Source organism: Lampris incognitus, chromosome 3 (genome assembly GCF_029633865.1).
Source record: "Lampris incognitus isolate fLamInc1 chromosome 3, fLamInc1.hap2, whole genome shotgun sequence".
Classification (NCBI taxonomy): domain Eukaryota; kingdom Metazoa; phylum Chordata; class Actinopteri; order Lampriformes; family Lampridae; genus Lampris; species Lampris incognitus.
The window spans coordinates 107,746,454-107,762,805 of NC_079213.1; the positions used below are offsets into that span (position 1 = coordinate 107,746,454).

The following is a 16,352-nucleotide window of genomic DNA, read 5'->3' on the forward strand; positions in this document are numbered from 1 at the left end:
AGAACACCTGGAAACAAAAACCTGTTGGGAGTCTTTTCAGGGACTCAGCAGCAGGGTAAGGATAAGGTTTTAGTTAAACGAGTTTAGACCCATGCCATGCATTGCATTTTAAAGGGAGGAATCGTTCGTCTCACAGCAGGTAGTTCGTTTATCTACACAATAGCCGGCGTTTACTCACGAACCAGCTTGAACGGGCCAGTTAAGTAAAATATCCAAGAAGAGGGCTAGCTTCAGCCAGGAGCACATGGGCAAGCTAACGTCTTTGCATCGCAATGCAACGTTCCTGTAGAAAGAGAGAGAGGAAGTGTGTGTGTCTGTGTGTGTGTGTGTGTGAGAGTGTTACTGCAGTGTTACTGTTGTTAAAGCTATTTGATGCAGCAAAGCCTGTTAACAGTTTGTGTTTTACATTTTTCTTTCTTATTATTTATAATTTATTACTATTTTAACAGCTCAGGTCCATTCAGGCAGTGTAAAAATTGCTTGTTTTTGTGCCTTTTATTAAAAGAAAAATAAGCATATATATTTTTACATGTTGTATAGCATACATACATATGTCTGTTATTTGTTTTAATATTGCCAATGTGGAATAACTGTTTTTTGAATAAAATTATTGGACAAATTTTGTTTTTCATCGATTAATGGAAGAAGTAATTGACATATTAATCGATTATCAAAATAGTTGTTAGTTACAGCCCTACTGCTGGGAAACCCTGTGTCGGGCCAGTTCATGTTGACATCAGTTTGACATGTGCCACCTACCTAAACATCGTTACAGACCAGGTACCCCTTCATGATAATGGTGTTCCCTGATGGCAGTGGCCTCTGTCAGCAGGATAATGCACCCTGCCTCACTGCACACATTGTTCGGGAACGGTTTGAGGAACATGATGAAGTGTTCAAGGTGTTGCTCTGGCCTCCAAATTCTCCAGATCTCAGTCCGACTGAGTATCTGTGGGATGTGCTGGACCGACAAGTCCGATCCACGGTGGCTGCACCTCGCAACTTACAGGAGTTGAAGGATCTGCTGCTAATGTTTTGGTGCCAGATACCACAGGGCACCTGCAAGGGTCTTATAGAGTCCATGCCGTGGTGGGTCGGTGCTGTTTTGGTGGCACACAGAGGAACAACAGCATATTAGGCAAATGGCCATAATGTTTTGGCTCATCAATGTAAACCTGCCCACAACAAAATTGTAAATCCCAAATACCAATTATAAACACTTAAGTAATATTCACTATAGCTGTTAGGGGGAAAGTGCTGTATTTCCAAGTCTGGAAGACAAGGTCAGAAAAAGTAAAATTTTACGACTGAAAATGGGCAAGGAGAGAGAGAGAGAGAATTGCAAGGAGAGATCTTTTCTTTTTCTTTTTTTATCAGTCAGTGTTTGAGTAAGGGGAGCTGAAGGCGTTGACTTATTCACCAATCACAAAAAACCCCAGAATCCATAAATGCAGTCTGCTCTCATCCGCTGTGTAAACGCCTCCGCTCTGTCCCTGCCTGTAGACCAGCGCCAGAGGAAAACCCTCAGTTTTACCAGCGGAGAGAGAGAAGACCTGCACGGGGTGGAAACACCGAGGAGAGAGGGGAGGAGGGGGAACGAGAGAGGGCATGGAGAGAAGGAGGTGTGGTGTGAAGAAAATAAACAGGGGTTCAGGAGGGGAAGAGAAGCAAAGGGGGACAGAGGAATAGCAGAGAAAAAAGAGAGCCGTGTTTCCATCAAAGCATTTTTCAGGGCTCAGGAACAAGGAACACTTTATTTGTCACTTCATAGTAAGTATAATTTCCCCCAGCCCACAGCCGTGCAACACAAAGACAAAAACACATAGCCACAAACTACAAGAACACATATACCCGAACTACAACACGTGTATCCAAACTGGAACACATATATCCAAACTAACAACACATATATCCAAACTAAGAACACATATATCCAAACTAAAAACACATATATCCAAACTAAGAACACATATATCCAAACTAACAACACATATATCCAAACTAACAACACATATATCCAAACTAAAAACACATATAACCAAACTAAGAACACATATATCCAAACTAACAACACATATATCCAAAGTAAGAACTCATATATCCAAACTAACAACACATATATCCAAACTAACAACACATATATCCAAACTAACAACACATATAACCAAACTAACAACACATATATCCAAAGTAAGAACTCATATGTCCAAACTAACAACACATATATCCAAACTAAGAACACATATAACCAAACTAAGAACACATATATCAAAACTAAGAACACATATATCCAAAGTAAGAACACATATATCCAAATTAACAACACATATATCCAAATTAAGAACACATATATCCAAACTAATAACACATATATCCAAACTAACAACACATATAACCAAACTAAGAGCACATATAACCAAACTAACAACACATACATATATCCAAACTAACAACACAAACATACACTACCGTTCAAAAGTTTGGGATCACATTGAAATGTCCATATTTTTTAAGGAAAAGCACTGTACTGTTCAATGAAGATAACTTTAAACTAGTCTTAACTTTAAAGAAATACACTCTATACATTGCTAATGTGGTAAATGACTATTCTAGCTGCAAATGTCTGGTTTTTGGTGCAATATCTACATAGGTGTATAGAGGCCCATTTCAAGCAACTATCACTCCAGTGTTCTAATGGTACAATGTGTTTGCTCATTGGCTCAGAAGGCTAATTGATGATTAGAAAACCCTTGTGCAATCATGTTCACACATCTGAAAACAGTTTAGCTCGTTACAGAAGCTACAAAACTGACCTTCCTTTGAGCAGATTGAGTTTCTGGAGCATCACATTTGTGGGGTCAATTAAACGCTCAAAATGGCCAGAAAAAGAGAACTTTCATCTGAAACTCGACAGTCTATTCTTGTTCTTAGAAATGAAGGCTATTCCATGCGAGAAATTGCTAAGAAATTGAAGATTTCCTACACCGGTGTGTACTACTCCCTTCAGAGGACAGCACAAACAGGCGCTAACCAGAGTAGAAAAAGAAGTGGGAGGCCGCGTTGCACAACTGAGCAAGAAGATAAGTACATTAGAGTCTCTAGTTTGAGAAACAGACGCCTCACAGGTCCCCAACTGGCATCTTCATTAAATAGTACCCGCAAAACACCAGTGTCAACATCTACAGTGAAGAGGCGGCTGCGGGATTCTGGGCTTCAGGGCAGAGTGGCAAAGAAAAAGCCATATCTGAGACTGACCAATAAAAGAAAAAGATTAAGATGGGCAAAAGAACACAGACATTGGACAGAGGAAGACTGGAAAAAAGTGTTGTGGACGGATGAATCCAAGTTTGAGGTGTTTGGATCACAAAGAAGAACGTTTGTGAGACGCAGAACAAATGAAAAGATGCTGGAAGAATGCCTGACGCCATCTGTTAAGCATGGTGGAGGTAATGTGATGGTCTGGGGTTGCTTTGGTGCTGGTAAGGTGGGAGATTTGTACAGGGTAAAAGGGATTCTGAATAAGGAAGGCTATCACTCCATTTTGCAACGCCATGCCATACCCAGTGGACAGCGCTTGATTGGAGCCAATTTCATCCTACAACAGGACAATGACCCTAAACACACCTCCAAATTGTGCAAGAACTATTTAGAGCAGAAGCAGGCAGCTGGTATTCTATCGGTAATGGAGTGGCCAGCGCAGTCACCAGATCTGAACCCCATTGAGCTGTTGTGGGAGCAGCTTGACCGTATGGTACGCAAGAAGTGCCCATCCAACCAATCCAACTTGTGGGAGCTGCTTCTGGAAGCGTGGGGTGCAATTTCTCCAGATTACCTCAACAAATTAACAGCTAGAATGCCAAAGGTCTGCAATGCTGTAATTGCTGCAAATGGAGGATTCTTTGACGAAAGCAAAGTTTGATGTAAAAAAAATCTTATTTCAAATACAAATCATTATTTCTAACCTTGTCAATGTCTTGACTCTATTTTCTATTCATTTCACAACATATGGTGGTGAATAAGTGTGACTTTTCATGGAAAACACAAAATTGTTTGGGTGATCCCAAACTTTTGAACGGTAGTGTATATCCAAACTAACAACACATATATCCACTAACAACACATATAGCCAAACTGCAACACATATATCAAAACTAAGAACACATATATCCAAACTAAGAACGCATATATCCAAACTAAGAACACATATATCCAAACTAAGAGCACATATGTCCAAACTAAGAACACATAGTATGAGAACACATATAGCCAAACTAAGAGCACATATATCCAAACTAAGAACACATATATCCACTAACAACACATATAGCCAAACTGCAACACATATATCCAAACTAAGAACACATATATCCAAACTAAGAACACATATAACCAAAGTAAGAACACATATAAGAACACATATAACTAAACTAAGAGCACATATGTTCAAACTAAGAACACATAGTATAAGAGCACATATAGCCAAACTAAGAGCACATATATCCAAACTAAGAACACATATAACCAAATTAAGAGCACATATATCCAAACTAAGAACACATATATCCAAACTGGAACACATATATCCAAACTAAGAACACATATATCCAAACTAAGAACACATATATCCAAACTGGAACACATATATCCAAACTAAGAACACATATATCCAAACTGGAACACATATATCCAAACTAAGAACACATATATCCAAACTAAGCAACAAAAAATCACTGTCCAAGAGAATGAACGCCAGCCAGGATGACTGTTGGGACTGCTGGTCTGCGTGGGCTAGCAGTTAGCTTAGCCCACATTAAAACGTGGGCTATGTTTAAACACGTTATTAGAAAAGCTGGATAAAAAGGGCAAAATTTGATGAGATGTCCTCAATATTGTCTCTCAAAAACATGTTCATGCTGGCTTGAGGTGGTTTTTGTTTAGTTAAAGCGCTAAATGGGCGATGGAAACGCATTTATCGAATGCAAAAATTAAACGCGATAGGATTTAATCACACGATCTACTGTTTCTGGTGGTGTTAACTGGTCCGTTTTTCTCGTATATATTGAAGTATGGACATATATGACGTGGGATACATAAAGCTATATTCAGGGTTTTATTCGCTTAAACAGATCAGATGGAGGTGCACCTAATGCCCATTTTATTTGTTGCATCTTAAGTTCGCTTAGCATTTGCTTGACAATTGGATGCAAACAGCTGTAGAGAAGCAGAAACGAATTAAGAACAAATAAGAGAAATATATCGAGAGAGGCTCACACGGTGTTGGACCGAAAAGGTTAATGTTACAGAGAATAATTCAATTCAATTCAATTTATTGTCATTAAAAACAATGTGCAGGCACATGTTAAAAATGAAATGAGGGCTGTGGCTTCACTAAACAGTGCAAGACAGACACAGACAAACACAATATAAGATATACACACATGAAGACCAAAAGCTGAAAATAAGTTTAAAAAAGAGCACGAGTACAAAATATTTAAAGATATCCACAGACTTTCAGTGGGTGGCCAGGTTCAGGTGGGCAACAGCTTGTGGAAAGAAGCTGTTTTTGAGTCTGGTAGTGCGGGCTCTGAGGCTCCTGTAGCGCCTCCCAGAGCGCAGGGGGGAGAACAGTCCATGGTTGGGGTTGCGGCCGCCTTGACGACCCGCTGCAGAGCTTTCTGGTCTACTGAGGTGCAGTTGCCGTACCACACTGAGAGGCAGCTGGTCAGGATGCTCTCTATGGTGCCGTGGTAGAAGTTGGTGAGAATTTTGGGGGGGTAGAACAAGGGGCACATAGTGTCATAGATGTGAATCGCAACCTGTTGTCTGACGATATGGGATCAGTGTCCTAAGTTTGTAATTGGAAGCAGGCCTGATATTGACCGCACGTTTTAAATTGAGTATCTAACGTTACATATCATTTACATCATATTCTGATTGGACGCTTAACACTGACCTTGTGAAATACTAGATGCTCTGTGCTCCAGTTCAACAGAGTTAAACATTAACTCACTTGAATCATATTTTTCGCTAACCGCCACCTAGAAAAGCAAGCTGACACATCAGAAACACTTAAAAGTGGGGGCGTCCGGGGGGCATGGTGGTCTGTTCCGTTGCCTACCAACACGGGGATCGCCAGTTCGGATCCCCATGCTACCTCCGGCTTGGTCGGGCGTCCCTACAGACACAATCGGCCATGTCTGTGGGTGGGAAGCCGGATGTGGGTATGTGTCCTGGTCGCCGCACTAGCGCCTCCTCTGGTCGTTCGGGGGGGAGAACTGGGGGTAATAGCGTGATCCTCCCAAGAAGCGGCTGGCGACTCCACGTGTATCAGAGGAGGCATGTGGCAGTCTGCAGCCCTCCCCGGATCGGCAGAGGGGGTGGAGCAGCGACCGGGATGGCTCGGAATAGTGGGATAATTGGCCGGATACAACTGGGGAGAAAAAGGGAAAATTCCAAAAAAAAAAAAGGAAACGCTTTAAAACTTCTGTCAGAAGATTGATTTGTTTTAGCAGGTTAAAGGTGAGGAGCACGTCTTGCCTCTCTGTCGCATAGACAATACCAAGTGCTGAATACGAGGGAAAGGCTAAGGGAGAAGAGTGGTGGGGTGTAGTAAACATATATTTTTCCAATTTTCTTACCAGTGAGGATTAAAATATCACTTTAAAAGAGTCTTTGAATGTCTTTCACCAGCATGTATTTTTAGATGCACTCAAAACAGTTTTGGAGGGGTCGCAACACAGATGGTCCAGCTAAACGTGAGACTAATTGTCGGTTTGTGAGTGAATGGGGTAAAAGCCAGGGTTCACGAGGTACTTGGTTTCTAAAACGAGAGAGGACGACGCTCCACATGTCCACACCCAGAGGCGGAGGGTCTGTCTCCGGGTGCGGAGCGGCAGAACACCTGGCCGGGCCGCCGTCCTGCCTCCTCCCTGCCAGCTGGCTAATGGTACCGGGCCAAGAAGCCACGCTTGGCTCCGGCGCTGTTCTCAAACTGCTGCCCAACTTCAGTAACACTCGCGCGCTTGATCGAGTGTCGTGTTGGATTTTTTTTTTTTGAAACATTTTTTCCCCTGAATAGTTTTCTAAGGCCAAAGTCTGTAATCCACTGTGGCTGGAAGTCAGTCAAATCTCCTGCCCCCCCCCCCATCCCAGCCCCGCCTTTCAGTTTCAGATGATGACTAGATGAATGGAGAGTATTAACTCTGCTGGTACTGAGCCTGAAACCAGATGATGTTCTGGTGTCTGTTGTTTACTGAACTTCAGTTGTGTACGATAACTTGGAAGAACAAAAAAAAATTGGTTCTGTTCTGCAGTTGACACTTTTTGGTTTGAAAGAAGTCAGTGCTGATGCTTTGGTATCACTCTAGTGCAGTTCCAATGGTTCATGCATTCTGTTTATTCTTGTCTTTTTCTTTCTTTTCCCTCCATTTCTCCTTCTTTCCTCCTCTCTCTCTCTCTCTCTCTCTCTCTCTCTCTCTCTCTCTCTCTCTCTCTCTCTCTCTCTCTCTCTCTCTCAGAGTCAGGCCATGCGTATAGTGCGGACGGTGGGCCAGGCCTTCGAGGTGTGTCATAAGCTCAGCCTGCAGCACACGCAGCAGAATGCAGATGGGCAGGAGGACTCCAACAGTGAAAAGACCTGCAACGACTCTTCTGTTGCAGGTATGTGCATGTATGCATGCGCACAAACACACATGCACATTGTCGGGCTGAGCGATGTAAAAAAAAAAACCTGCCCTTGCAACATTTTTGTCTTTTTTGCAATATTAAAGAAATACAGGAGTTGTGTAATTTAACCAGATATACGCAGCTTTTACCTTCAGTAGCTCCGTTGCGAAAGAATTAATAAATCACTCTAGCAATGATTTGGGTGATTGTAGAGGGGGGAAAAAAGGCAGTTGTTCAACACCGGTTGACTCAGTGTGACACCATTAAATTCAGCTAATACCCACCCATCAATCCAGGCTGGTCCATGATCAACACTATATATTATGCACTTTGCTTATCCTTGTAGAAGGGCTGGGGAAACCTTTACAAAGCACATCATAACTCAGGAATAGTTTGCACCGGCCAGGCGACTTCTCCGGGTTTACAAAACCACTTCAGACACCCAGCTGTTAAGAGGACGGCCAGGCTGACAAGATTGCACACTTCTCCATATTTAGTATTTATCAAGTGCGTTACTCTTGGGGAGAGGAAACAAGCAGTATTGATGTAGCCTTCTCAAAGGAAGGAAGGGCAGCAATGGTTCGCTCCTTTATAACCAAGCAACCTCCCTCCCTCGTGGAAGGGATGTTGGAAAGCTCAGCGCTCAGAAACATTTGGAGAGGGCCCCAAAGTCGGGCTGACTCAGACTGGCTGTCTCTCACCCTGGCTCGCAGACTTAAGCAGCCGTCCAGCCGAGCTCGAATCCAAGTTTCCCAATCCACATTTCCAATCTGCCCACATCTGCCCACATCATTTCGCCACTCCCCAACGGGGGCTCATCTGTGAATGAGTAAAAGAAGGAAGGGATTCAGGAAGTTACAGGAGGCGTCACATCACCGTCCTCCAGTTTTAAGATTACATTACATTCAGAGGTGCAATATCATTTAAGGGAATTAATGGGACAAAATAGATCATTTAACATTTTACTGGAAAAATACAAATAACAAAATACAAATTTCAAATTCTTTAAATTACCATCCATCCGTCCATTATCCAAACCGCTTATCCGGCTCAGGGTCGCGGGGATTCATTGGGCGACAGGCGGGGAGACACCCTGGACAGGCTGCCAGTCCATCTCTCACACACACACACACACACACACACACACACACACACACCTAGGGACAATTCAGTATGGCTGAGTCACCTGACCTGCATGTCTTTGGACACGGGGAGAACATGCAAACTCCACACAGAGGACAACCCGGGGATGACCCACCAAGGTTGGACTACCCCGGAGCTCAAACCCTCGACACACCTCCCCGCACACCACACGACGACATCAAAAACACTACAGTCAACAGCACTCACATGTATTGCATGTGTGCACGTTGTGATGGGGATGCTGAAATAATAAACTCCAGCTCACCTGACATCATCATCATCGGCGGTCACTCGGGGTTGAGTATGACCGTCCTCCCTATGGAGGATGCCTGTGTGTGGCTTTGTTTAACGTGGGGAGACCGGTGCACAGACAGCCACCACACGGTCCTTGACAGAGCTTGGTCAGGATCCAGTGGCATGAAGTCCAAGATGACTGGGGGCCCATTTCTGCTGCAGCCTTCATCTGCCTCCCCATCCGTTGTGATGCTTCCCTAAAGTCAGCCATCACCCTCCCCGCCTATTCCACCGTTGAGGTCTTGGTTGGATTGCTCTTTGTCAGGGACCGCCCCCTTGACCCTACCGCCATGGGTGACCTTACCGGGAGCATAGCTCCGGACGGCATTACTCTCGGTAGCTCAGGACCACGCAAGCTTCTCCACCAGAGTACCTTGAGGAAACCCAAACAAACACGGGAAGAACATGCAAGCTCCACACAGATGGGCTGGAATCAAACCCAGGACCCTCCTCCTGTGATTTCACATGTCTTACCGCTAAGCCGCCGTTTCTCCTTTCCTACTTTTCATGGACAAGTTGAAGTCGGACTGAAATTGAAACGCTAATATTGTCTAACACCACATATAAATGTTATCATGCATGTTGCACTGGGCGGCACGCTGGCGCAGTGGTTAGCGCGGTCGCCTCACAGCAAGAAGGTCCTGGGTTCGAGCCCCGGGGTAGTCCAACCTTGGAGGGCCGTCCCGGGTCGTCCTCTGTGTGGAGTTTGCATGTTCTCCCCGTGTCTGCGTGGGTTTCCTCCCACAGTCCAAAGACATGTACGTCAGGTGAATCGGCCATACTAAACTGTCCCTAGGTGTGTTTGTGTGTCGGCCCTGTGATGGACTGGCGGCCTGTCCAGGGTGTCTCCCCGCCTGCTGCCCGGTGACTGCCGGGATAGGCTCCAGCGTGGAAAACTCTTTTCCGATTCCCTCTTCAAAAGAGCTCCTAGTTCAGCTTCCTCCCTCCGATCTTGTTCTCTGGTACTCGTGATCTTACCAGACATGCTCATTTATATTCAGCCAATCGGATCAGATCGTGAAATGATGGCGAGCTGCTTGTGATGATTCAGCGCCACAAAATGACTGACACTACAGCCGAAACTAACAGCAAATTGTAATGCACACAGAGCATCTAGCGCCATCTGCTACCGTTGATTTATTTATTTATTTTGGAAAACCCAACATTTGTTCTTCTTAGCCATTAAAACATCAAATAATTAACCAACTAGATGAAGGGAAAACAGGAGTTTCGGCTCTCTGGAGCCTTATCACCTGTATCACAACACTTAAGTACGAAGCAAAGGCTGTCCTGGCCGTCTGTGTAGTAGTGGAAAACCACATAGGATACGTGTTTGATGGGCGATCTCTATCATAGCACACACTCTTCCAAAGGACGTGTCATTTTAATCACCAGTCAGAAATCAACGCGAAAATAGGCTGCCTGTATAAAAATAGGGGGTTTGCTGAAAATTGGTGTTGGCACCAATTTTGTGAGGGAAACACCTTCACGCTTCGTTTTCTCACACAGGACACACACACACAAACAAGCAAACACAATTAAGGTTTCACCACCGTGCAGGTGTGAAGGCCACAGGTGACATAACAGTCAGACGGCAGTGAGCTGAGCTCTTTTCATCCACCAGCTTCTTCCTGGGTGGGGTGAAACTCACCGCAGTCCAGAAACACCTGGCTGGGTCCACATGCTTGTGTGAGAGTGAGTGTGAGTGAACCCTGTGGTGGTCTGGCGGGCTGTCCAGGGTGTCGCCCCGCCTGCCGCCCAGTGACTGCTGGGATAGGCTCCAGTATCCTCGTGACCCTGAGAGCAGGCTAAGTGGTTCGGATGGATGGACGGATGGATGTTTGTGTCTGTATGTCTCTGTGTGTTTCTGGAGGAGAGAGAGAGACCCAAGGTGGCTTCTTTTCCGCCACCATTTCAGCCGCTTTAGCCGGAGCTGGCTGCTACGTTACCCCACATAGAGAGATTTGGACCGGGGCACATTGCCTCTGTACCCCCACACTACCACCACAACCTACCCCCGCCCATCCCAGTAAGCCCAGTTTGGCTCCAGAGACTGGCTCTTTTCACATGCTGATCCACGCAAAGCTCAACCGCACTATACAAATGCAAGCATGGTAATGAGTCTCACACACACACACACACAGACACAGACACACACACATTCAGCCACCCACAGAGCTCTGTCATGGTACTTTAAGTGACACGGGAGCCTTTACGCACAGTCGGCGTGCTTATCTTGAGAGCTGCTAGTCACGATAGTGAGAAAAGAAGTGGAAAGAGAAGTGGACGAGAGGCAGGGGGATGCCGCGGGTGGGTCGGAGTCGAGGACAGGGTAAAAGAGAAAGAAGGAAAGCCGACTCCGGAAAATAAATAACGATGCGTATTTGAAAAAAAAAAACTTTTTTTATTTGTGTAGCATATCATCACCCGCCTTTCAAAGTAGTGTAGCGTGAGGCGTTGGTACAACTGTGAGCACTGTTCAAGCCTGCTCAGCAGAACATAACCAGCATGACTCCACTACGCGAGCTGTTCTCATTATAATAAAAATGTACTAAAGCAACGATGGCGCTCAAAGCTGGAAAGCCCATTTGCTAGCTGAGTGAGTACACCATCATTTTGCAGCTACAACAACAACAGATGCTGCGGGCACATACTGTAAAGCAGTGTTTCCCCAACCCAGTCCTCAAGGACCCCCTATCCTGCAGATTTTCTTTGCAACCCTGAATAAGTACCTGTTTGCAGTTATTCAACCAATCAGCAGTGAATGTCAGAGTTTGCACACCTTGCATAATTAAGTGCTGCGAGATGATTAATGGAGTGAGTACAAGCAGGGCTACCTATGCAGGGTTCCAGTGAAAATACGCAGGATAGAGGGTCCTTGAGGACTGGGTTGGGAAACACTGCAGTAAAGAACCACTCGGTAATTCCCAGAATACATCAGTCCAAAGAGCGGCTCATCTGAGAGATGAACCGTCTTTCCCCCTCCCCGAAACGTGTTCACCTCCTTTCAGTTGAAACGATATTCACCGGATTTGACAACCAACCGCCTATCCCTCCAAGCCTTTAGATTCAGAGAGCCGGGAAAGAGTGTACAGGGCAGGAGGAAAGGGGGGCAGATGAGCGATGTAATACGCGTTTTCATCCGAGTAGGGTCAAGCGAATTGCAAGAGGGCGCTTGAGTGACGGGGGTGTGGAGGAGGACGGAGAGTCGAGGTGAAAAAGTAGTGGTAAACAGTGCAGCGGGGAGGTGGAGGAGTTGAAGCGTTGATAACGGAGTTTTGAAAAAGGACAAAAGTGGGGAAGACGTGACCGCTTGTATCGAACGGGAGTGAGAGAGTAGAGCTGCTACTACTACTACTACTCGGGAGAAGGTATATTGGGAGAAAGATACTGCCAGGGAAGAGGAGAAGAGGAAGGCCAAAGAGGAGGTTTATGGATGTGGTGAGGGAGGACATGCAGGTGGCTGGTGTGACAGAGGAAGATGTAGAGGATAGGAAGAGATGGCAACGGATGATCTGCTGTGGCGCCCCCTAATGGGAGCAGCCAAAAGTAGTAGTAGTAGTGGAAATCTCAGCTAAGCAGGTGTACAAAGCACTGAATGCTCAATCCAAGCCGTGTCAGGATTAGTTAAATAACCCCGAATCACAGTAGTAGTATCAGAGGGTGTCTTATTTACTAGCTGAGAAACGGGTAGAACCAGTAAACAAGAATGGATGACAACCTCTATCTGTAAAGTTTCCACATGCGTCAAACGAACTAGTTCATACCATGCCTCGTACATTGGACGAGTCCTTTTGACAAGGTTATCCCCGAACTCGCTGAACTCGAAGGTGGTGCGGGGAGCTGTCTGCCATTGAGCGGGATGGGATTAGAAGCAGGAAGTTTACAGAATTTGCAGACCCCTTGAAGCCCCGCCCATTTTTACACCCGGCCAATCACCGCGGGAAGTGGGCGTAGACTTCCGAATGTCGGGTTGGGAAAGTGACGAAACATTTTCAGATGCAGAACTTGCTGATTCAAAAGTCAGAGTGCCGCTTTCCCACATTTGGTAACAAGCGGGCGAGGTAGAGGTAACTTCAATACCCCCTCCCCCTGTTCTCCCCAATTGTATCCGGCCAATTGGGGAGCCATCCTAGTTGCTGCTCCACCCTCTCTGCTGACCCGGGGAGGGCTGCAGACTACCACACGTCTCCTCCGAGACAGTGAGGAGTTTCACCAGGGGGACATGGCGTGTGGGAGGATCACGCTATTCCCCCCAGTTCCCCCTCCCCTCTGAACAGGTGCCCCGACCGACCAGAGGAGGCGCTAGTGCAGCGACCAGGACACATACCCACATCCGGCCTCCCACCCGCAGACACGGCCAATTTCGTTTGTAGGGACCGCCTGACCAAGCCGGAGGTAGCACGGGGATTTGAACCAGCGATCCCCGTGTTGGTAGGCAACGGAATAGACCGCCATGCTACTCGGACGTCCGATATTTCATATTTTTGACTTAAAGTTGTTCACGGGATCCTCAGTTTGTGATGCCATGAATGACGATAACTCCTGTAGTTTTCTTAAAGGTTTCCGTTGTGTTATTGTCAGTGAAGCGTTTCTTGATTGTTCGAGTGCTCTTCCGTCGTACAGGAAGAGCACACGCATCACAAAATATACAACAGTGATCTGAACGAGCAACATCCGTGACACAGGGTACAGTAATGTTAAGTCCTTGTGATGTGACTAAGTCTATGCCCCTTATTGTGGGCGGGTCCAGAACCGTGCCGAGTCTTCCACCGCCTCTCTTGTCAGACCTGGTGGTGTGGATGGGTTTGAAGCCAGGAGGTGCAGCCTCAATGAGCGCGACCGCGCCATTTCTGTCCAGCCAGGTGTCGGTCAGTAGGGTGAAGTCCAGGTTATGGGTACTTATAAGATCATTAACTAAAAATGACGTATTAGTTAGCGACCTGATGTTCAATAAAGCCATTTTTGTGGTCTAAGCTGCTTGGCTTTGTTGGGGACTGTCAGAACTGGCGGTAGTGGGTGGTTCAGCTCCCCCTGTGTGTCACGGGGGAGATTACGGAGTCTGTGTCTGGTTTATTATTACAGGAGTTAGTGTGGCAGAGTGTCAATCACTAGTATGATGACATCAGCTAACTAATGAATCTCGATGGGTGGATGTCATGATATTATTTGAGGAAATTGGTTGGTTCAAGCCTACGTAAGCACGCATCATATTTTGTTTCACCGGAAGAAAACATGATTGGATTTTCATACAAAAACACAAAGAAATGTTTTTTTTTGTATTTTTTTTTGGCATATAGTGTTAAATAGGTGCACAACATGGCCGAGGGTGTGAGATAAAGGGGTTAAAAAGACATTTTCCATTTCGTCTCGACTTTAAAGAGGTTTTAGTGCAGTGTGTTTTATCAGTTGAAGAAGACACACAAAAAAACATGTTTCCAGATGTTCACTAATCAACGTTTTCAAAATGGAGCTGGTAGTGTAATCCCCCAGTTTACTGATTTGAAATGAAAAGTTTCTTAATTGGCCAATAATTTCCAACTTGATCGGTACTGATGAGTTTATTACTGTAATGCCAGTGATTATTTGCCCCCTGCCGTTGGATTCTGAGGTTTCAAAAGTGTGGCAGCTGTGGCTGAAACAGGGTTTTGGTGGCGCTGCCGCGGAACACAGCGAATAAATTAAGGCAGCGCAGATGGTAAATGGTGCTTCTGGCAGTAGTTATATTGTAGTTTCGCTCATCACATCCCACCCCGATACATGTGTGTTTATTGTCCCAGATGTCACTTGCCCTCTCTTACAGGTCATTCATATCCCCGTCACAACATTTATATGCATATATATTTTCTGTTTGGAGCAATTACTCCACGGGGGGGGGTGGAAGCATCACATAGGAAGGATGTTGGGGCATCCGGGTAGCGTAGCGGTCTTTTCCGTAGCCTACCAACATGGGGATCGCTGGCTCGAATCCCCGTGTTAGCTCTGGCTTGGTGGGGCGTCCCTACAGAGACAATTGGCCGTGTCTGTGGGCGGGAAGTCGGGGGTGTGGGTGTGTGTCTTGCTCGCCGCACTAGCGCCTCCTCTGGCCTGTCCGGGGCACCTGTTCAGGCAGGAGGGGGGGAACTGGGGAGGGGGGTCACGTGATCCTATCATGCTCTACGTCTCCCTGGTGAAACTCCTCACTGTCGGGTGAAAAGAAGCGGCTGGCGACTCCACGTGGAATCGGAGGAGGCGTGTGGTAGTCTGCGGCCCTCCCCGGACCGGCAGAGGGGGAGCAGAGACTGGGATGGCTTGGAAGGGTGGGGTAACTGGCCTGTTACACAATTTGGGAGAAAACTAGGAAGGGTGTTGTGTTCAAACAGAGTGGACTAGCCAAAAAGGGGAATATATCGGGGCCCCTTTTTCTTTCAATATGTTAGTGATAGGAGGTGTCACACTATTCCGCAGGACAGACCCGGGTCCACTGTGAGCCACGCAACACAAGAGGAGCCACGTGTGCATGCATGCAGCATGTGGGAGTATGCACATGTGCAAGCATAGACGCCAGCATAGGAGCACAAGGGCAGAGAGACGAGCAGATAGATCAGGGGTCAGGAACCTTTTTTGACTGGGAGAGCCATAAAAGCCAAATATTTCTAAATATATTTCATTGAGAGCCATATAGTATTTTTAACGTATAATAAATGAAATATGTCTTACTTTTAATGCGACTTCTGGTGCTGCATGGCGTATCGAAGTGCCGCTTTATATGTGACCGTTTCATCGATGCAATGTGATCATTGCATATGAGACATACGGCAGATCCTGCTCTCTCCACAAATGCAGATTCCTCTGCGCACGCAGCCTTGGAATGCACGGTAACCACCGTCTTTTTTTCTTTTCGCCCTCTTTTCCCTTACAAGGGTTGAAGCGGATAAACTAGTTGGCTATCTGATCAAATTGATTTCTTCACCTTTACAATGACCCGGACATGCTCGCGAGCCATTGGTTCCCGACCCGACCCACGGGCGACCCGTGACCCGTGAAATTTATCTTCAAAACTAATTTCTGTTTACTTTAAAATGACACAGTATTATTAAGAAATATCACAAGTATTTTAAAATCAGTTCCAAACTGATTTTTTTTTCAACTCAAAATTGTCTGGGAGCCATATGCCGTCACCGGAAGAGCCATATATGGCTCGCGAGCCATAGGTTCCCGACCGCTGAGATAGATGCAAACACATGCAAGAATGCACAAACACACACACC

The 16,352-nt window shown here is 45.8% G+C and overlaps 1 protein-coding gene across 2 annotated transcripts in view; it reads left to right on the top strand.

Moving 5' to 3' along the window:
- LOC130110130 (carboxyl-terminal PDZ ligand of neuronal nitric oxide synthase protein-like) overlaps positions 1-16,352 on the top strand; it is a 422,458-nt gene that overhangs the window by 306,068 nt on the left and 100,038 nt on the right. For both annotated transcript variants that reach the window (XM_056277124.1, XM_056277125.1), the window contains exon 6: positions 7,518-7,659. In XM_056277124.1, the coding sequence (XP_056133099.1) occupies positions 7,518-7,659 (142 nt within the window). The remainder of the gene's footprint in view (positions 1-7,517; positions 7,660-16,352) is intronic.